General features: G+C 43.9%; 1 protein-coding gene across 1 annotated transcript in view; it reads left to right on the forward strand.

Moving 5' to 3' along the window:
* Positions 1–256: 256 nt before the first annotated feature.
* The window catches only part of GABRD (gamma-aminobutyric acid type A receptor subunit delta), a 32,271-nt gene continuing 9,713 nt past the window's right edge, over positions 257–22,814 (forward strand). The window contains exons 1-4 of the mRNA XM_088671653.1: positions 257–324; positions 20,174–20,286; positions 21,684–21,751; positions 21,907–22,127. Of these exons, the coding sequence (XP_088527779.1) occupies positions 257–324; positions 20,174–20,286; positions 21,684–21,751; positions 21,907–22,127 (470 nt within the window). The remainder of the gene's footprint in view (positions 325–20,173; positions 20,287–21,683; positions 21,752–21,906; positions 22,128–22,814) is intronic.

Genomic DNA, 22,814 nt, shown 5'->3' on the forward strand with positions numbered 1-22,814 from the left:
CTGCGCGGTCGCCTTGGCGGCGACTGAGCCACTTGGCGTGAGGAGGATTTGCTCTCTGCCAACTTCATCCCTGGGTAGGAGAAGGATCAGTCTGTGGATGCTCTCGGGAGGATGGCGACGTTACCCCATCGCAGGATGCGCCGCCGCCGCTGCTGCCCAACCGGGATTTGCCAACTTCTCGTCTGAACAGCGCTGGGGACCTATCTAAACACACACACACACACACACACACACACACACGTGTATATAGGAAAAGATGGAATTTTTGACCTGGGTTTTGCCTTTCTTACTCCTGCTCTGCACCCAACAGCACACCTGCACCAGGTAAGAGGAGAAAGCGCGCCGTGGGAAGGTACTACCTTTTCTAGTTAGAATGGTGTCTGTTGCTTATTATTATTATTATTATTATTATTATTATTATTATTATTAAAAATAGATATATAAAGGCAGCGATCCCAGCTGGGAGGATATTTTACTGAGCGCAGGGAAACTTCTCTCTGACGAAGGCTTTGGGCTGCAAGCCCCAGGCGCGCTTAACTCAGGAGGAAGGCGACTGGAGCAGAGCGGGACTCACTCCCGAGATAGGGTTGCCTAGTGGTTAGGCTGCACGCCTGCCATACTAAGCGCACTGGCGGCGCGATCCTGTGCGTGTCAGCCCGGAAGCGGAGCGTTGCAGAAGTCAGCAGGGCTTTGCTCTCGGAGATGCGTCTGAGGGATTTCCCAGCATTACAGGGCAAAGTGGGGCTTGCTTCTGAGAACGGTAGTGCTGAGTACTGTATTAGGAGGCAGGTGGGGGGGTGGTTGTTTCTTTTAATGCATCCAGCAACATTGCAACTCATCCTGGGACAAGGATGCGGAGCAGCTGTGGCTCTACGGGTGTTTGCTGGACCCTACCTGCCAGCAGCCAGCGTGTTCAACGGTCAGCGGTGACCAACATGGGGGGGCAGGGGGCAATCCTTGTCCTAGAGTGACCAAGAGGAAGGGCTGGACCACCGGCCTTCTTAGCTCTTAAATAGTTGTGTGAGGGGGATCCTCTCCCCCGCATGCTTCCAGCCCCTGCGCATCGGCGCTGAAAATGTCTTTTTTTTCTGCGCAACTCTTAAAAGTACAGGAGTTCTTCCTTTACTTCCAACCATCGCTGGGCCTATCCCTAAAGTATTAATGGGGGACGGAGGATTCGAGTTAATGTTAGCTCTGGAATCTCTCTTCCCCCTTCCTTGTGCCAGAGAGTTTTCCTATTACAGGCTGCCTCTGGGTATGTGCAGAGCGTTTATTAGATTTCGATGAGCTCGTGCGCCATGCGAGCCGCCGGGAAAGAAAAGGATGGCGCACAACTCTCTCCCCGACCCCCTTTAACAAAGGCTCTCAGCACATCCTATGTGAGTTCAGTAGGAAAGTCACACTAGGGTTAAAATGGGGTTCCCTCCCAGTTCGAGCGGCTGGTTGGCTTGCATCACCCTGCCCTAGAGTGCCCTTGGCTTGGGGGGGGGGGCGTATTATTTCCCCGTTCGCAAGAAAGCATTGCGCGCAGAAATGAACTGTACGTCTGAAGTGTGCGCAATAAAGGATGATAATAACGCACTCAGAGATAAACACAGATTGATTGATGTATGTACACACCCCTTATCCCTTTTACCAACGAGGATGAGAACGAGGGGTTTGAACGAGAGAGAGAGAGAGAGAGAGAGAGAGAGAGAGAGAGAGAGAGAGAGAGAGAGAGAGAGAGAGAGAGAGAGAGAGAGAGAGAGAGAGAGAGAGAGAGAGAGAGAGAGAGAGAGAGAGAGAGAAGACTTTGCTGAGAGTTCCCCCGCACTGGGAGGCGAGATTCGTACTCGGGAGTCACCGCTGCAGATCTGTCTGCAAGGCTTTGGAGTTTTGCCCTCAAACGGATGCCCCTCTTGGGTCTTCCCAAGGGCGGCGGATGAAGGTTGCACTGATCACTTGGCAGGGGAGAGAAGGAGGAGGTTTTCTGCAGTAGAAGAGAGAATAATCAAAATATGCCCTACTTGTTAGACAGGAGGGAACCGGGGATCTCCCTAGAGAGTTCATCCAAGGGGTTGGGTATCACTTTAAGGAGCTATGGACCAGAGCTTAAAATATATATTCATTTTCTTCCAAAATGTGGGTTGTGCCCTACTGAGAGTAGGCTCAGTGGGTTGTATGCAACTTTACTCCTGCTCAGGGTAGACCCTTTGGAATGGCTAGACATAACTTTGTCCCATTCATTTCAGTGTGTCTACTCTGAGTAAGACTTAGTTGAATCCAACCCTTTGCTGAAAGCCCCCCGCCCCCCGCTTTCGATGGACATAGCTATCTGAAGTTGAGGTAAGAAACACTCAGCACATACTCAAAGACAGCCAGAGGTGATCAGATCGCATAGGTGGACAGTCTCCCTTCCTCTGCCCTTTTCAAAAGGTGCAGTCCTACATGCCATATTTCACTTTGAGTAAGTCTCCATCAGCCTCTGTCTAGGGCTTGCTTCTGAGTAAACCTGTGTTACATTTACACTTCTAATAATAAACTAATGTTCCATATAACGACTATTATAGTCACATTTGTTTATGTCCTATATTTCTTCTTCTTTGGCAATCACTCTTGCTGAGTAAGATTGTCTTCCATAAACACGGTTTTAACAATGAGTCCGTGAGTGACTGTGGAGGCCAATTCTGGACCCACACGTTCTTCCACAGTGGGGACATTGGTTTCTGGGTGGGAGTTGATCACGGTGTGGATTTGCCAAGCATGCCTTCCTCTTAGCACATTTCTCCCTTGCGTCCTGAGTTTGACTGTCTTCAAAGCCCATGACACCTTTGGTAACAGCTGTTCTCCAACTGGAGAGCAAAGTTGTGTCCTATATTAGTGCCACTTGGAGCTGATCCACTTAGATCAATTAATTTCTATGGATCACATCCTCATTTACATTTGACTACCCTGGGGAGGTGGGGGTTTTCTAGCAAATGTTTTTGCAAACTTAACTCCCTGGACCCTGGAGGCTGGGATATGTTTTGATGTAAACATGATAATAGCAATAATAGCAATGGGGTTGATACTATTTTGTGGAGGGGTGGTGGTGGCTTTTTAGATTGTAATGTGTATTACTTTGAAATGTGCTAAGCCAGCTGTGTTTGGGTTCTCAAAGTCTTCCTTCTGAGTGGAGGCCCTGGACTCTGCTCAAAAGTCCTTCCCTGGTGGTGTCAACTGCTAATAATAATTCTGTAGTGAAATCTGTCTATTGTTTAGGACTTGGGCTCTATAATCCAATGGTGCACTTGGGGACCCATTTCTTAATTTTTTAAAATATATATTTGCATGTTGGTAGTACTGCTTTTGCAACCCACCTTAGGTCAGGCTGCGACCTGGTGGTGGGTCCCAACCCACCAATTCAAAACCAGTGCTTTAGACAACTACTAGTACCTCCAGCTAGGTGCAAGTTCCTTAAACAGGTTGTGCATTTTTAAATCTGAAAGCAGGGTTTGTATGCGATCAGTTGGATGTGTGTGGCAGTTCAAACTCTTGCTTGACCTCTGGGACAGGTTATGATAAGAAAGGCCAAAATGTGTCGAGAAACAAAACGGACCCATTTATGGTGTGCCTATCCATTAATTGCAGGCAGGTGTGCATGTGGGCACACTTGATAAGTGAAAAACTCTCTTGTCTGCAATTGGAGGTGGCATTTCTTTGGATGCTGTTAACTAGGCAACAGCCATGGAGCTTTTCTGGATGTGGATATGGTAGGAGAAAGCAATTTGATAATGCAGTGGAAATTGAGATGGGGAGGGGGTGTCAGCTCATAATGCAGTGGAAGATTCTTGTGGGGTGTTATTATATTACTAATCTACAGCTAGGTCAATCTTGGTATTTCAGGGCTGACAAGATGGGCAGGGAAGAGTCCTCTGTGATATTTGTATTTTTTTCCTTCTTTGTTTTTTTTTTTTTTTGCAAGGAGGGAATATTGTTCTAAAAGGAGCATCAGAAATAAAAACAAGGAAGAGTTTTATTGATTCAGCATGTTTTGGATCCTTATGACCCATCTTCATGGAAATTCAGAGAACAGTGGTTCAAAATTCAGATAATAATAACAGTGATGGTCACCGACTTAGATGGCTTCTGGTTCGCCTTGGGGGTCCCTATCTGAGAATCTGTTTTCCCAAGTAATTTTTTGTTTTGTTTTGTTGACTGAAGCAGGAGAAGAATAGAAATGCAGATTGCTCTGGCTGCACAGATTTAAACCAGCCTATCAAGGTCAAAGTTGGCACAAACCCCAAAGGGCAGCACGGAATGGCAGGCATATACCGTATGCAAATACTTGACATGGCAGCAGGAGATTTGAGAGAAGGATCAAGAAAATGGGTTGACTCCAACAAGGTTCTACTCACAGGAGTCCTATTTAAATTAACAGAACACTGTTAGTCATGTCCATTAACTTCAATGGGTCTCCTCTAGGTAGGATTAGCACTGGATACAACTCAACAAGATTAAATACTGTCCACATTGTATGATGATAAATTGTATTCAAGTCATGTGTTGTTGTCGTCACCCCCCAATTTAATATTAAATAAAAATTAAGGTCAGGCTTAGCCAACAGCCATTTTGCATAAGAGGGTATTGAGTTTCTCTCTCTGCCCCCACCTCACAGCACAAGTTATGAACTGCTGGTTTACACTGGTAACACAATCACCCTCGCACAGGCTTGAAAGCTTTCGTTTTTCGAAAAGGAGGGATGCACAGAGAGTGACCAAATGCACAGCTAACTCAGTGCTTTTTAATAGCTAGTGTTGAAGGGGGAATCTTTAGTGAGAACCACTTCCCCCAGTCCACCCCTGCGTGACAAGCTGCAGGAGGCAAGTTAGGATTTAGCAGTGCAATCCCCTCTGTCTGTACATCATTTAGGAGCATTTAGAAGTCCTGCTGAGTTCAAAGAGACTTTTAGTGTAAGATTGAAGTCTCTAGATTTGGGATTTTGATTCCTCCTGTTAACAAGGAGAAAACTTTAGGATGCTTTTATTAACCACAGTTAAATGCTACAGAGCTTTCCAAAGGGAGGAACATCTCTCTCCTCAAAGCTTTAAGGGTTGTATGCATCCAACTAAGTCCTACTCAGAGAAGGCCCAGTGAAACTAATAGACTTGTTACGGTAGTTATGTCTGTTAGGACTAGCACTGGATGTCACCCTAAGCAGTTTGCAAAGCAGAAACCCTAAAATCACAAGGCTGGAATACAAATTGAGATTCCTGCATTGCAGGGTGTTGGACTAGATAATGAAAACACATACTGGGTTGTAGCCAATTCTAGTCTTACTCAAGGTAGACCCACTGAAGTTGATAGACATGACTAACTTGAGTCCATTAATACGAATGGGTCTACTCTGAGTAGGGCTTACTTGGATACAACCCACTGCCAGTAAAAAAACAAAATCCAGTATCAAACTGCTAATGCAAAATACTGAACTGTCCAATCTAAAAATTAACAGTCATGAAATGCCTGAACAAACTGTACCCAGGCAGGCATTGCCAGCCTGATTGTTAGAGGGCAGGCTCCCAAAAAGCAATTTAAAAGTTATAGTCAATATTCTTTGGTTATATTAAATAAGTGCTGCCCTGGGAAGATCATGAAATGACCATTTGTCTTTTGACAGCAGTTCATAGGAGGATATGTCAGGCATGGAAAAAGCCATACCTTCCCAAAGTTTGGATGCTTAACTCTGGGACTTAGTATAGAGGCCAAACAAGCAGGGAAGGGAAGGGAGACGATGGGATGATAACTTCATCAAAAAAGTAGAGTTTGCCATTATTGGAATTCAAGAATGCAGTGGATCCAGATATATATTTTTGTGGGAGAGATAAACATTGTGAATTTGTAGGTTTATCTTGTAGTGGGAACACCTTCTGATCTGATTGATTTGTTGAGCTTAATCAGTGCATCAAACAGAAGGATTTCATTTAATTATATATCAGCAATGATATCGTTTATGACATATTACAATACCTGAAATTAACAATAGGTTGTATCTGGTGCTAGTTAGATTTAGAGCAGAACCACTGAAGTTAACAGACATGTCTAATTTGGGTCCACTGATATCAGTGGGCCCACTCTGAACAGAACTCAATTAGATTCAAGCCTAAGTATCAATTATTAGTATCTCATTTATAGAATCACAGAATTGTGGAGTTGGAAGGGACCCTGAGGGCCATCTAGTCCAACCCCCTGCAATGCAGGAATCCTTTGCCCAAAGTGGGGCTCAAACCCATGACCCTGAGCTTAACAGTCTCATGCGCTAGCGACTGAGCTAGTCCAACAATTATGTACGTATTCAAAATAAATTCATGGCAAAATAAAATGTTATTGTAAACCTAAAGTAGGGGTTGGGGGTCAAGAACTTGCAGCTCCCCCAGGCGTCTCCCTCTGATCCTCACTAACCTAGCTTCACACACTCCTTGACTATATTTGCCTGGCTGGGACTCAGATAATGCCTCTTGATTGCCTGGATGGAAGGCAGAGGCGGGTGTGACCATGTGCAGAGAGAAGCCTATGGTGCAAAAGGAGCATTTAATCTGTTGCCCTGCCCACTTTTGCCTGTGGCCCCGCCCACCACTGGCATATGGCCCTCAGAACATTTCTCAGAAAGCTAGGTAGGCTGGAAAGCTTTCCACTCTCCACCCGCACCTAAAGCTGTGCATAGCCTGGTACCTTCATCACTTTCGCCTCCCCTCTGAATCAGCTCAGGAACTTCACTCATCTCCTGAGACCTTTCCTGCTGTCTTACTGTTGGTGGGAATTCAGTTGGTGGGGGCAGTGGGGATTTACTCATTATGGAATGCTCTCCCCACTGAGATCCACCTGGGGTCTTCACTGACCTCTTTTCGCTTACAGGTAGAAGCAACAGTTTTCAACGGACTGCAGTGATGGCGTTTGCTGTCTGTTATGCTGCTGAAGCATTTAGGACTGCTTTGCAGATTTTCATGAACTACATGCGTTTTTACTATAGTATATGTGTGTGTGTTTTTAGCCGACGCTCAGGCTCTTCAAAAAGTTGTAAATGTCGTAAAATCACTTGGTGACTTTCTGTGTGTTAACAAGCAAATAACAAGTCCAGTGAGTAACAATCATTATAGTGATAAGTGAGGATGAGGACACTTTTCATACCAAGATCACCTCTGCACCCAGGGTTGGGTGAATCTGTCAATATCTCTCAGTTTCTCATTCTTCCCATTTTATTTTCCACATTCCTGCAGCAATCTGTGATTTTTTAATTTAAAAAAAATCATTAAAATTCCTTACCCATTTCAGTGTAATCTTGTCCTAATAACCACATTTTTCTATGCAGTTATGATTTACTCATTTTTACAAGCAATCTCCCCATCAATGGATTGTACATTACTGTCATTAAATTTTTGCTTTAACATTGTATGTATTTTTGGAAATATTGTTTGTGCATACTGCAAAATTCAGAGAAGTGTGGATTTCAACAAGCATATTTCAGTTCATGTATTGGTTTTAGAAATGTGAATTAGTTAGTTTCTAACTGGAATGCAAATGAAAGCAAATTTGCCCCCCCCAATCCCTCTGGGATTCCAGTAAACCACCTATACTCTGCTCTTGTGTGAATTAAAACAATAGTGACTTTCTCCTGGGAGATCAGGATGATAAGTAAAATATAGACCCATTCACATATATTAGTTTCAGACGTCTCTCATTAAAATGCAAACAAAATTGAGTTTCTCCTCCACCCTTAATCTGCGCTATTATGCATTCCTGAAGATCCACTTCTGTTAGACGCCAAGAGAGTGTGTTGTTTTGCTTCAAGGCAGTCTCGAACAAAACACACTTTGTCCCACTATGTGTTACCAACAGCAGTTGCAAAAATGTGTGAAGCAGCAAACAGCGCAGTGCATGGTGTGCTTTTTCAGTGCTCTCCTCGTGTGTGCATTTGCCAACATGTGCACTTGAGATGCTTTGCATCCAACCGTCCACCCACTCACCTTCCTTAAGCTTCTGGAGACCCAGGGGGAGGGAGCTGAACCTCGAAGAGCGACGACGCTAGTAGATTGCACAAATGAAATTTTTGGAAGAATCTCCCAAGTGGGGGGGGGGGAATCAAGGACAGTGGTCTGTTGGGGACAGATGTGGGAAAGGAGGGACACTCAGAGTAAAGTCTGCAATTTTAACAGCAGTCTTATCTGCAGACCTGAGAAATTTAGGAAGCTGTCTTATACTAGGGTAGGCTATTGGTTCATCTAGCCCAGTATTCCTTTATTTATTGAATTTATAATCCGCTATTCATCCTGAAGGAGCTCAGAGCAACAAACCAATCCACAATCTAAAAACAAAGAACATTCTAAAGCAGTTAAAGCATTCTGTAAACAATTAGAGTGAAATTAGAGCACTTACAGTTAAAAACATTACTCCATGCAGTGATCTTGGGATTACCAGGAACAGTATCCTTCAGCCAAGGTAAAAAGGGATGTTTTCACATTCCTCCTGAATGTTAATAATGATGGAGACAGGTGCACCTCATTAGGGAGGGCATTCCAGAAACAGGGAGCCACCACTGAAAAGGCCTTGCTATGGGTAACTGCCATGGGCAGCCCCTGGCTGCAGCACCACCAGCAAAGCCTCAGCTGCCAATCATTGCATCCAAGACGGTTGATACTGTCTACTCTTGACTAGCAGTTTTTCTCCTGAGTTCAGGCAGAGATCTCTGCCACACCCTGCTCCCTGTTTTATTTGTTTTAACTGGAGATTGTTTGCACCTGGGGTCTTCTTTGTGCAAATCATGTTCTTTATCATGGGATAGAGCCCTTCTCCTGTAGCAGTATTCTCCTGTAGCAATGGGTCTGAACTAGGGATGGAAGGTATATCAGTCTTAAATTCAGTGATTTGTAGGTATGGGTCCAAGCAGTTGTTCATTTCTCAGAACAAACGTCAATCTGGTGGATGGGGGAAGGGCGATGTTTCAGCAGTAAACTGGGTTTTCCCAGGAAAGGTGGTGGGACCCCCCCCTCCCCCCAAACAAAACCATGCTCATACCTGTGCCTACAAATTTTTGGACCTATGCAGGTGAGCCCTTAAAGGCAAATCTACATAATTCACAATTTCTGAAACAATACACAAACCGAAATAGCCATCCTTCGAAACTCACGCTTCTCCTAATTTTGCAATGCCGCTCTACAGTCTTGTAATGTGCAGAAAAATGTGTGTACTAGGGTAAAGAGTGAAAAAAATGCATATACGGTCATACCTCGGTTTCAGTACGCTTCAGTTTGAGTACTTTCAGTTTAAGTACTCCGCGGACCCGTCTGGAATGGATTAATCCACTTTCCATTACTTTCAATGGGAAAGTTCGCTTCAGGTTAAGTACGCTTCAGGTTAAGTACAGACCTCTGGAACCAATTGTGTACTTAAACCGAGGTACCACTGTACCAATGAAAGTGCATTATACCAGGGGAAACTGCTTTGCAAAAATGTGCATATTAGGCAAAATTGCAGACAAATGTGCACATTTCATTCTGAAATGCTGATGTATGAGACTGGAAAAATGAGAAACTGAGAAATTGAAACTGACAGATTTCCTAGGTGGATTGAACTTTTGTGGGCCAGAGTCAATGTCCTCAAATGCAAACTCTTCTCAGGCATCTGGAAAAAGCTGGTGTGCTGTAAGAAATTTGTTAGTCCTTCAGGTGGTAGGACAGGCCAGTTTTTTGTTTTGGCAAGCTTATTAATGCCAAATCTTCTTCCAAGCAGGAATTGCTTTTCCTCTTTCAATAGTACAGGAACACCATAACATCATGGTTTACATCACAAAAAGAAAGAAAGAAAATAAATCCAATTAAAACTTTAAGCTTATGCTTTCCATTTTAATGCTGTCTTAAAAGCCAGCTACCCAGCTGAGCTATGTAGAAAACGCAGATTCAGTCCTATACAAATGCAGTCAAACTGCATTTATAGAATCCTTCAGTGTGGTGTAGTGGTTAAGAGCGGTAGACTAGTAATCTGGGGAACCGGGTTTGCGTCGCTGCTCCTCTGCATGCAGCTGCTGGGTGACCTTGGGCTAGTCACACTTCTCTGAAGTCTCTCAGCCCCACTCGCCTTACAGAGTGTTTGTTGTGGGGGAGGAAGGGAAAGGAGAACGTTAGCCGCTTTGAGACTCCTTCGGGTAGTGATAAAGCGGGATATCAAATCCAAACTCCTCCTCCTCCTCTTCTTCTTCTTCTTCTTCTTCTTCTTCTTCTTCTTCTTCTTCTTCTTCTTCTTCTTCTTCACAGAAACCACATTTTCTGCAGTTTGTCAGATGTAAGCACTGTAGCCTGTAGAATCTGGGGAAAGATCCTTCAAACTTGGGCAATGTCCAGCTGAAAGCTAATAAATAAAAGGTGGCTTTGGAAAGCCACCTGCAGGGCAGAGAACATATTATTCTTATTCAACTGTTCTGTTGTTTCTGTATTTTTATATATTTCATCTCAAATCCACCCGAGAAATATTTATATTTGAAGGGCAGCATATAAATTATTAAAATAACTAAATATTGAACGAATGCATTCTTTTTTAAAAAAATTTTTTTATTAAATTTTCAGTTTTACATCTTAAAATAAACATTAACATACTGTTAGATATCCAGTGACTTCCCTCCTCTTTCCTTGTTTCATTTTAGTTATCTTACATTCCTGCATATTTTGCTATAACCATTGTAGTCTCCACTTTTATATCACTCGAACATTAATTACACTTGATTTTATCTTAAGCTGCCAAGCGTTTTCAGCTGTGTACAGTTATTTTCCATATACTCAGTAAATATTTTCCACTCTTCTTTGAATATATGTTCTTATTGCTCTCTAATTCTATATGTTAAACCTGCAAGCTTTGCATATTCTACCATCTTAAGTTGCCAGTCCTCTTTGCCTGGGACCTCCCCCACTTCCCATGTCGAGGCTAACAAAACTCAGGTCAGCGTTGCTGCATACATAAATAATTTTTGTTGACACTTAGGATTTCAGTCTTGATTATTCCCAACAAAAAGGACTCTGGTCGTTTTGGGAAAGTTATTTTAAACATTTTTTCAACTCATTTCCCAATATTCTTTTACCTTTTTACATGTCCACCACATATGAAAAAAATGTTCCATTCATTTCCTTTTATTTCCAACACATACAGTATCTGATTCTGCTTTATACATCTTAGCCAACTTGGGGTCAAATACCATCTGTGAATCATTTTCATATAATTCTCTTTCAGTGAGTAACATGCAGTAAATTTCAAATCATTCTTCCAAAGTTTCTCCCAGAGGTTTAAATCTATGTTGTCTCCTATATCCATTGCCCCGTGTGTCATTGAAGCTTTGACTAGCTTGTCTTTTGTTTCCCATTCTAATAAGAGGTTATATATCTTGGACAATAACTTATCCTTATTCTGTAATAATTGTCTTTCAAATTGTAAGCTTTGGTTCAGGAATCCATTTTTAAACATATCATGTAACTGATGATACTGTAACCAGTTGAAAACTTGGCTACTTACATCTTCCTTTGGTCTGATCATCTTCCAAAGCAACTACTCTATTCCGAACTTAAAAATGGAAAGCGTAATGCTGGTGGTCAACAAAAGAGGTTTAAAGACTGTCTCAAGGCAAATCTTAAAAAATGTAGTATAAACACTGACAACTGGGAAACACTGGCCTGCGAGCGCTCCAATTGGAGAACAGCCTTTACCAAAGGTGTCATGGGCTTTGAAGAAACTCGATCTCAGGACGCAAGGGAGAAATGTGCTAAGAGGAAGGCACACTTGGCAAATCCACACCGTAATCAACTCCCGCCTGGAAACCAATGTCCCCACTGTGGAAGAACGTGTGGATCCAGAATTGGCCTCCACAGTCACTTATGGACCCATTGTTAAAATCGTGTTTATGGAAGACAATCTTACTTGGCTACGAGTGATCGCCAAAGAAGAAGAACTGTAAACAGTTGAAAACTTGGCTACTTACATCTTCCTTTGGTTTCAGTCTGGGTTCCCACCCTGTAAGGTCCAACAGTTCCCTATAGGTTGCCCATTGTCTATCCATATTAACTCTTTTAATTGTAATTGCTTAAATGGGGGATAGCCATAAAGGTGTTTTTCTTTCCAGCAAGTTTTTTATATTTCTCCCAAACTCTATACAAATACTTCCTAATAATGTGGTCTGTAAAACTTTTATAAACTTTAGCTTTCCCATACCAAGGCATGCCAGCCAATTTTTTTATTATGGCCTTCCAAATGTCTGCATCTTCCAATACGATCCATTCCTTTAGTCAACGCAAGCAAGTTTTCTTGTAATAGAATTGAAAGTCTGACAGGGCAAAGCCTCCTTCTTTTACATCTATCAGAATGAAACTAACAAGCACCCCAGTACTGGGCATCCCACTTGTGTCTCTCTTGATTGCACTTGAATCTTAGTGCATGGGGTGGAGCGGGGTGGTGGTAGTGGTGGAGATGCACCTTGTGTATGGTGCATGTGCTTATACACATGCACTGTATCCTGCAAATCCTCCTATTTCCAATGCTCCAGCTTAGAGGGTTAATTTCTGAGTAGTCACTATGATAAATTACAGTATTTTCCCTAGTGTGTCTTTAAGCTAAAGAACCGACACCCTTTTTGCTTTTAACTCGACACAGGACAGGCTATTTTAGGGGAAATTAATGCAGCGTTACCCACAGGGAATAAATGTGTAAGCGTTTGTGTGTGTGTGTATGACAATGAGGGCACTGCAAGACTCTGCAAGTACACAAGGAATAAGACAGCCATGTGGGTCATTGGGGGAGGGAATAGAAAATGGAACAGAGGGATCTTTTATTTTTGTGTGACAAATTCACTTATCCTTTGTTTAGGTGGTATGATACTGAGCATTCAGCCCTCTAAACCCCTCCAGCAAACCATGGTATTTCATTCTTTAATTAAAAATAGAAACATAATCTCTTATATTTTGTTTGTAGGAAGAATCTGTATTAAAAAGAAAGAAATAATTGAAGCATGTCTATTTGCAGATAATTTGTCACGTAGTTCGTGTGATCTTTTAACCTAAGAGAAGAAAAGCTTTTAAAATGTAGACGCTATATACTGTAGATCTAAAGAGTGCACTATGTGGTGTTGCTTAAAGCTAGCAGGGAAAAGGAAATCTGGTGGGGTTTTTGTTCTTGTTTTTTGCATGTTTGCAAGGTTGCTGTGAATTAAGCCTAATGCTTTTTCAATTACATTTCAAAATATAGAACATTTTTACAGTGAGCATCACTTAGAGTCAGGAATGGCAGATGGAAAGGGTACGCGAATTGCTCTGGATTATCCCAGAGGCCAAAGCAAGAGAGAATTCATGTAGTGACCCCAGCCTGACTGAGAGGCTGTCCCAAAGAGGCATGCTTTTAATGGTGGTGGAAATAGCATTAGGCCCTGCTTTGAGAGTTGACCTGTAGCAAACTGGTCCCAGGTAAGGAGAAGCAGGATGTTCTTCAGGATTTCAAAAGAGGCAGCAGTGTTAGTCTTCTACAGGAAAAGCAAGGGCCCAGTTCAGGCCATCCCATCTCACCTTAATGAATTGATATGTCCTCTTCCTTAGGTGCTTTGCCTTTGTATTGCCTCTTCCCTCTTCCCTTATTAGCACACTCTGGTAAGCCAGGACACCTTCAACAAACCATTGTTTTCAGGGCTGTCTTAAGCATATGTGTCGGGGTGCAAAGATCTGCCCGGCACCCCCACCCCCAGGTTACCCAGGCGTGCAAGAGGGCAGAGCCGGCCGGCCACCTCACTGTCTTGCTGGCTCAGTTGCCCCTGAACTCGTGGTGCATTTCACATTACGGACAGGCCTCCGTTCACACGAGGTACCACTGTATTGTGGTTTTTATTATTTATGTTGATCATTTCTGTGAACCGCCCTGAGACCTCTGGGTATAGGGCGGTGTATAAATCCAACAAATATTACACCACCAACAACAACAACAACATGGATCTGTTTTAAATTTGGTAACCATCATTTCAGGATTTTGACATAATGGGAAAGGATGGTTAACTGAAACCTATGGAGTTAATTATGATGTCCACAGAAAGGGATAGACACAAAAACACTGACATCCAAACCAGGAGAAATACTTTTTCACTGTAATTATTCTACATACCGAAACTGGCAGATCCTTCCATCCCTAAGTGGGAGGAGAGGTTCTCTCTATTTTGCAATGAGTGGGCATTTGCTGAACACAGCCTCACGCCACCCTGCTAAGATCCTCTGCTGAGCTACAAAAACATTCCCAATAAAGGTATGTGACATTTATAGGAACTTTTAGTTGGGTGTGTCAAACTCTCTTAATGCCTCCCAAGAAATGCTAATTTTGCAATCAATCCTTATCAGCCATCCCCCATCCCCCAACACATTTTTCAGCCCCCATTAAATGGTGCAGAGAAATAGAAGGGGCATTTTGGCTTGCCGGGATCTTGTTTCACTAATTGACATAGTTCCCTGCCCACCCCTACCAACAGAACAAATTATGTAGAGCAGAATAAATTTCGCAAAATGAAATTATGCAAATGAGCTTAATTCATAGAGATCTTAGGTTTTCTTATGGTATTGCTTTTGAGTTGCCTTGGCATAGATCTCTTTATTTGTGCTGTTATATTTTTTACTCGCAGAATATGTGCATTCTTGAAGGGCATCACATTGATACAGAATGCTTTCAGAAACCTAATGAGGATGTGGGTGCTAAAAAAACCTAGGCAGTGGCCTGAGGGAACACGGAGTGATGCTTTTTTGAAACCTACAAACCTCAAGGAGCTAGTCTATCACATGAGGCAAGGTGAGGCTACTGCTTCAGGCGACAGGATGCAGTGGCGCAGCAGATCCAGCCTCCAAGGAATGAATCTCCCACAGTGAATGAAACTCCCACAGTAGATACAGCAAATGTGGAGGCCAGATCTGCTGCCTCCTTGGCATCCCCCACACAATGCCACCTTCACAGCGGGCCCTTGGCAAATAGGAGGCCTTGCTGGTCTCCTCCCATCCTTGTTCCTGATGTAGAGCTTCACTCACTCCTTTCCTGGTGCGGAGATGTGCCATTTTGTAGTTTGCCTCAGGTGCCAAAATGTATTGGGCCAGCCCTGCTGTATGGCAGTGGAAGGAAGGCATGGTCAGTTGAGAATTGTATCCAGTCCTGATTAAAAAGTGGTGTTGGGATTATGTATGCTGTGCGGCACTGATGAGTCATAATGCATTTTTAAAAAACCAACAACACCTGGAAACAGGTGGATGGGAAAACTTAAAAACATTAAAATTGGGGGATTTACATTTTATAATCCCTCTTGGTAAGGAAGTTAACCAGCTTTAGTTGATTCAGCAACTTTGTTCAATGCTTCGAGAGGAAAGGTGTGGTATAAGAAAAGGTTATTCATTTGTTTATTTTTTTTAAAAAAATGAGAATTTGACAGCAGCACTTAATGAATGGGGGACAAAATGTTGCTCAATCTCCAGCCTGCACCTCTAGAGAAGCAGAGACGAATGCTGACAGCAAATCCTTGAAGTAATTTGATGAAATGTCCCTCCCTGGTCCTACAGTTCCTAAGGAACCATTACTTTTTGTTAGTTAGATTGGTGGTTGTTCCGTCAGATGGTTAGGAGATGGTTTCCTGAAAGGTGGGAATCTCTCCCTGTTTTTAAATGAGATGCTCTACAGAGCTTGGGGAAAGATGCTCTCCCTTGTGAAAAGGAAGAGACGGGGGTGGTGGTGAAGAAACCAGAGTCTGTGATGGAAAGGGATGCATGGGCATAGTCAAGGGGGAGCAAATCAGCTTTCTCCCTGCCCCGGATCCACAAATATTATTGAAAAGCATTGAAAGTACTCAATTATCTGAGGTTCTGCCCCCCGCCCCCAGCAGAAGCCTGCCCCCCGCAATGTCCTATTTACAGGGTATATTTGCCTGTGATTTCCCAAGCAAAGCTCAACAGATGCCAGCCTGGCCAGGACGAGCTTTCCTTTTATACCTTCTGGGCTTGATGAGGCGTGTGACCCTCACCTGTCCTGACCCTACGCCAGCTGAGGAATCACACACCTCCTCCCAGAGCTAGCAAGCCCTACCTGGGCTGTGGGTCCTTGCTTCCCTTCCCACAGAACTGACAGCTGTAAGTTCTGGAATCCTGAGGTCAGAGATGGTGGCGGCCTGGCCAGGACAGCGGCTCAATAACTTTGGCTGCTTCCCCCCCCCCCAACAAAAAACTTGGCTACGTCCACGGAGGGATGTACATTGTTGTGAGTTCTTAGGACAGCATTCTTCCCTTCCGAGAGCTACAGTTCTCGGAGTGGTTTAACAATCCATCCCTCATCCCAGAGATTTCTGGGAATGGTAGCACTGTGAGCGGAATAGAGGTCTCCTAACATCTCTCAGCACCTTTAACAAACTATAGTTCCCATGATTCTTTGGAGGAAGCCATGACTGTGTAAAGGGGCATTTTCTGGTTTAAATGCATAGTGCAGGTGGAGCCTCTGCCAGTCAGTGTAAACAACACTGAGCGAGATGGACCAATAGTCTGACTTGGTGTAAAGCAGCTTCCCATGTTTCTAATTTCTCTTGCGCTGTCTCTCTCTCTATAAAAACCCACATTTTAATGAATGACACAGAGGTTAGTAACCAACAGGGCATGACTTGCTGAACCTTTGAATACAGGGGAAACATGTCAGAAAGAAATGCAAGGGTTGGATCTTTCTCTTCTTCCCCCACTTTCCTCCCCCACCCCACCCCACATCCAGTGATGCCATTGCTAATGACAGTTCCTCACACAGTGGCTTTTATTCAAGTCTGATGCAGTGACTGAATGCAGGGATGAATCAGTCATCTTGGGATACATTTTCAATTCAGACATGCAGTATGCACTTGCCAAGGGGAGTGGGAATGCAGAAGCAGACGGCTTTGTTTGGCTTTTTTTCCTTGTCATTGTTCTTTTTTTAAAAAAAACAACGAAAGCATTGTTTCATATACTGCAGTGGTGGGGAGACTCAAGCCCATGGGCCCTCCATGCAGCCTTCCTGACCCCTACATCGGGCCCACAAGTTTGTAAACACCAGTTCCTGGGAATTGCAAAGGGGGAGAGTTGCTGCTGTGCTCGGATCCTGCTTCTGGGCTTCTCACAGGCATCTGGTTGGCTTCTGTGAGAGCAGGATGTTGGACTGCATGGGCCATTGGCCTGATGTAGCAGGACTCTTATTGCATTCTGTAAAGCTCTTCCATCTTTGACAACTCCACTAACAGCAGCTGATGGTGTCTGTATTACTCAGAACATACATCCACAGAATGGTATCCCAACCCGCCCTGATGCTGCCTGCGCATACATGGGAAGCCAGAGCACAATCAGCACAAAAGCTGAATAACACTTTCCGCCCCGTTTGTTTTGCAGAGAAATTCAAAGCATGGCCTTGTGGCATTAAATGCAAAAGACCAACTTCGGAAGTAGGGCTTTTGCTTCCTTTTTGGGGCCAGTGACACATGGAAGAAGAAGAAGAAGAAGAAGAAGAAGAAGAAGAAGAAGAAGAAGAAGAAGAAGAAGAAGAAGAAGAAGAAGAAGAAGAAGAAGAAGAAGAAGAAGAAGCAGAAGAAGAAGAAAGGGGAGTGGGGGGGAACCCCTAGGAAAGTTACGCAAGTCCCAAGACAGGAAATGCTTATGGTATATTCGACTACAGCCTTTCATCAATATTTAACAAGATTTCTCTCCTTCTACCCGCATTATTTCTTTTCAAGCGCTCTGCTCATTTCGGAGCCTGGTGGGAGCTGTTGCGCCAGATCTGAGGGCGGCTCTCATCTAATGTTTTGAGTTATGTAGCTCATGTAGCTCTGGAGCTTAACTCATTACCGGTTTTGAGGTCCAACAGCAAGTTATCTCTCCCACATCCATAAGGGCCTTTGTAAAGGGAACTGCTGTCAGAAGGAGCTGCTCAGGAGACGTTAAGGACAGCGCTGCAGGATTAGACCCAAGGCATCCTGTTTTTAAGACAGCATCTTAAAAAGCAGAGACATCACCTTGCCGACAAAGGCCCGTATAGTTAAAGCTATGGTTTTCCCAGTAGTGATGTATGGAAGTGAGAGCTGGACCATAAAGAAGGCTGATCGCCGAAGAATTGATGCTTTTGAATTATGGTGCTGGAGGAGACTCTTGAGAGTCCCATGGACTGCTAGAAGATCAAACCTCTCCATTCTTAAGGAAATCAGCCCTGAGTGCTCCCTGGAAGGACAGATCGTGAAGCTGAGGCTCCAATACTTTGGCCACCTCATGAGAAGAGAAGAATCCTTGGAAAAGACCCTGATGTTGGGAAAGATTGAGGGCACTAGGAGAAGGGGACGACAGAGGACGAGATGGTTGGACAGTGTTCTCGAAGCTACGAACATGAGTTTGACCAAACTGCGGGAGGCAGTGCAAGACAGGAGTGCCTGGCGTGCTATGGTCCATGGGGTCACGAAGAGTCGGACACGACTAAACGACTAAACAACAACAACATCCTGTTTCCCCACAATGGCCAATCAGTTGCTTCTGACTGGATACAGAATGCTGCAGCCCCGCTACTGCCTGGGGCCAGTTAAATGTAGGGAGCATATTACTCCCCTGTCAAAACAATTTCACTGGTGACTAGGTTACCTGGAAGATTGTATCTCCCTTTATGAACTTGCCTGGGTGCTAAGATCCTCAGGTGAGCACCTTCTCCAGGCCCCATCAACATGAGAGGCACAGTTGCTGGCAACCTGCAAGAGAGCCTTTTCTGTGGCTGCTCCCATGTTGTGGAACTCCCTCCCAAGGGAGGTTAGATTGTGTCCCTCCTTGATATCTTTCTCTCAGCAGGCAGAAACCTTCCTATTCAGCCAGGCCTTTGGGCGATCAGTGTTTTCATGCTAGCTATAAATGTGTTTTATTGTATTTTAACTATTGTTTTCAACTGGTTTGTTATAATTATTTTGTATTTCAGAGTGATGTTTTTGAAGTTTTGAAAGCTTCATTGAATCCCAACTTGGGAGACAAGCGGGATATAGATACATTAAACAAATAAGTGATACCCCTCTCCCGTGGTCCGTCCCCCCGTCCCCCCCCCGGTTGCAATTGGTAGTCAGAGGAATCATCCAGGACAGGAATGGGGAACCTCAGGCCCAGATGTCAAATGTGGCCCTCCAGGCCCTGGCTCTCGGAATTGTCCCCAAAGCCACACCCTCTCTTTTCAGGCTATACCCCTTGCCTGCCCTGCCTTGAGTGTTTTTGCCAAGCTGAAATGTGTCCTTGAACTCTTATCATTCCTCTTACTTGTCCAGAGGGAGAACAGAGCACAGAGAAAGTTCTCAGGTACAACAGGTCCCTGCTGCAAAAGTCCTCCCCCAACACATGGACTCCTGCCACTGTCAGCCAGTGTGGATAGTTGTTGTTGTTGTTGTTTAGTCGTTTAGCCATGTCCGACTCTTCGTGACCCCATGGACCATAGCACGCCAGGCACTCCTGTCTTGCACTGCCTCCCGCAGTTTAGTCAAACTCATGTTCGTAGCTTCAAGAACACTGTCCAACCATCTTGTCCTCTATCGTTCCCTTTTCCTTGTGCCCTCAATCTTTCCCAGTATCAGGGTCTTTTCCAGGGAGTCTTCTCTTCTCATGAGTGTGGATAGTACTGACCTACAATCACCCAATGGGCTGACTTGGAATAACTTGGCAAATCTCCCAGGACATTCTATACAAGATCTCAAAGTAGCTGTCTTATTACAAAATAATTTCAGAAATAGACTGGAATGAGAATTTGCTGAATTGCAACTTATTACCAAACTTAAAACCATGGAGAGACCTGGTCTGAATAGAGACATTGGATTCTTATCTAATTATACATGATAAAGCTATTTTTAGCCATCTCACCCCTTGCTTTTTCCTGTAAGACCAATTGCAGTCATTAACAGTTGTCAACAGGTTTACCACACCTATCAGCCAATCACCCATTACCCTTCTGAGTAATATCCCTCCCCACCCTCTCACTATATATAAGGGTCTGGTGACTTCTGTTTCAGCGTATCTGAAGAAGTGTGCATGCACACGAAAGCTCATACCAATGACAAACTTAGTTGGTTTCCAAGGTGCTACTAGAAGGAATTTTTTTATTTGGCAAATTCCTGTGTTCTGATGCCATGTTTCCCCCTTCTCTTTTTTCAACAACAACACAGAGCTATGAATGACATTGGAGATTACATCGGGTCAAACATAGAAATATCTTGGTTGCCCAATTTGGATGACCTGATGAAAGGGTATGCAAGAAATTTCAGGCCTGGAATTGGAGGTAAGATTCTGGCTAACGTCATTAAACCACCCTGGGAATTGTAGCAACATGAGGGAAATAGGGCTCTCCCAGTAACATTCAGCACCCTTGACAAACTACACTTCCCATGTTTCTTTGGGGGAAGTTGTTGACTGTTTAAAGTTGTATGTCACTGCTTAAGATGTACAGTGCAGATGGGGCCTAAGCTGGATATGGCTCAATTTTTTAAAAAAACAAAGGAAGCATATATCTGTGGTTACAGGGCAGATTTCAACAGAATATTACCATGGGCCCCTGATTTGGATTGATGAATATGCTATGGATCAGGGCCGCAGTCTTTTCTCCACATATTTAAACGTGTGTCTGATGTATAGCGACAATGACACTCTTGAAACCACATGTGAGGCCGTGGAGGTGAAAACTACAGTAGCCAGTATAGCTCTGAGCCTGTATAGGATAGTTGTGGAGGGTTTTGCAGTTGCCAAACGATATACCAACATGAAAAGTTAGTATTAACAGTTTGAGCTTTTTCAGAAAGTCCCGGAACTGTGGCTTTTTAAAATTGCCATTATCCAATCAAATTACAAAGTTGGAGGAGGTAAAGGCACCAGTTGAGATGTGCCTGAGTATAGGTGGAAGAGAGGGGGTTATTGCTTTGTTTTGTTCTTGTTTTTATTTGTTCCTGTTTTTATTAAGTATTTTGTGTTTGTCGTCTTGTATTTTTATGCTGTGAACCACCCTAAGATCTACGGATGAAGAGCAGTCTACAAATTTAATGAAGAATAATAATCATGTGTAGTTTGGCTCTTAGGCTTTGTTAATGGCACAAAAACCTCCATTTGGACACCATCAGGTGGCAGGTGGAGAAGCAGTCACAATTCCCTCAGTTTCAGTGATGGGGGTTCTCCTTGCAAATTGTGTAACTCCTGTTTTAAAAGCTGCACGGGTTACCAGTGAAAGATTTAGGTAAACCTCAAATATATGAAAGACTGCCTCTTCACCAATCTCCCGGGATGCTAAGAATTGCCAGTTTGGCCTCTCTTGGTAGTTTCACTACCCTCTGAAAAGCGGGGGATTGGTCGCCCTGGACGGAAAGGGCCTTCTCTGTGGTAGCCCCTAAATTGTGGGACTGCCTCCCCGTAGACGTGTCTTCATTATATCTTCACTGAGCCTCTTCATTGTACAGTACACATCACTAGGACCCACCTCTTTTGCTGAATGTAAACTTTTGTGTACTGTTTGGAAAGGTTTCCCTAGCTTTATAATGGTGATGGGTTTTTTTTTCCTTTTTAAAAACTAATCTACAGTAATACTCCCATTGTTGTAACCTGCCCTGGGACATTATGGTGAAGTGGGGAGTAAGAAATCTCATAAATAAAATTAAATAAACCCCCTCTTTTTTCTTTTCCCCAATTCAGGCCCCCCTGTTAACGTTGCTCTAGCCATTGAAGTTGCCAGCATTGACCATATATCGGAAGTCAATATGGTAAGTTGGCGCTAGAGGAAAAATAACGCTGCCGTGTCGTAACATCCAACATACCGGTATTGGGTGGGGTGGGGGGATAAAGATAGATGTTTCTCCAGATTATGGAATTGTGAGAAATTTTAATGGCAGCCAGTGGTGGTGATTCTTATCCTCAGGAATACACAATGACAGTCTTCCTGCATCAAAGCTGGCGTGATGACCGGCTGTCGTACAATCACACCAACGAAACCCTGGGCTTAGACAGTCGCTTTGTGGATAAGCTGTGGGTGCCGGACACCTTCATTGTCAATGCCAAGTCCGCCTGGTTCCATGATGTCACTGTGGAGAACAAGCTCATCCGGTTGCAGCCTGATGGGGTCATTCTGTACAGCATCAGGTAAAACAGAAACTTCATGAGGAAGAGTCACCTTTTGTGCTGGGTAATTAGATAGCAACCTTTGCTGGGTTTTAGGTGGTTTCCCAAGTGCCGTACAGTCATACTTCGGTTTAAGTATGCTTCGGTTTGAGTACTTTCAGTTTAAGTACTCTGCGGACCTGTCTGGAACGGATTAATCCACTTTCCATTACTTTCAATGAGAAAGTTCGCTTCAGGTTAAGTACGCTTCAGGTTAAGTACAGACTTCCGGAACCAATTACACTCATACTTCGGGTTAAGTACGCTTCAAGTTGAGTACTCCGCGGACCCGTCTGGAACAGATTAATCCACTTCCCATTACTTTCAATGGGAAAGTTTGCTTCAGGTTAAGTACGCTTCAGGTTAAGTACAGATTTCCAGAACCAATTGTGTACTTAAACCGAGGTACCACTGTATATAGTTCAGGCCACATGCGTTTGTGGGCAGGGACCAGTTGGCCACTGATCAGCCGTGTGCGGTTCCGCTAATCAGATTCAGAGGGATCTGTAGTTCATCCTGATGTTTACTTGCACTTGTATAGGCTGGTGAGGCTCTTGAGAAGCAGAAGGTCATCAGCTCACCAGTCACCATTAGTGCTGCCTGCCCCACCAACTTGTTGGAGGAGGGGCTGCTCAGTGTTGGGTTCATATAAGCACATGTGGTGGACCT

This window comes from Zootoca vivipara, chromosome 6, assembly GCF_965207765.1.
Source record: "Zootoca vivipara chromosome 6, rZooViv2.hap1.1, whole genome shotgun sequence".
NCBI lineage: Eukaryota > Metazoa > Chordata > Lepidosauria > Squamata > Lacertidae > Zootoca > Zootoca vivipara.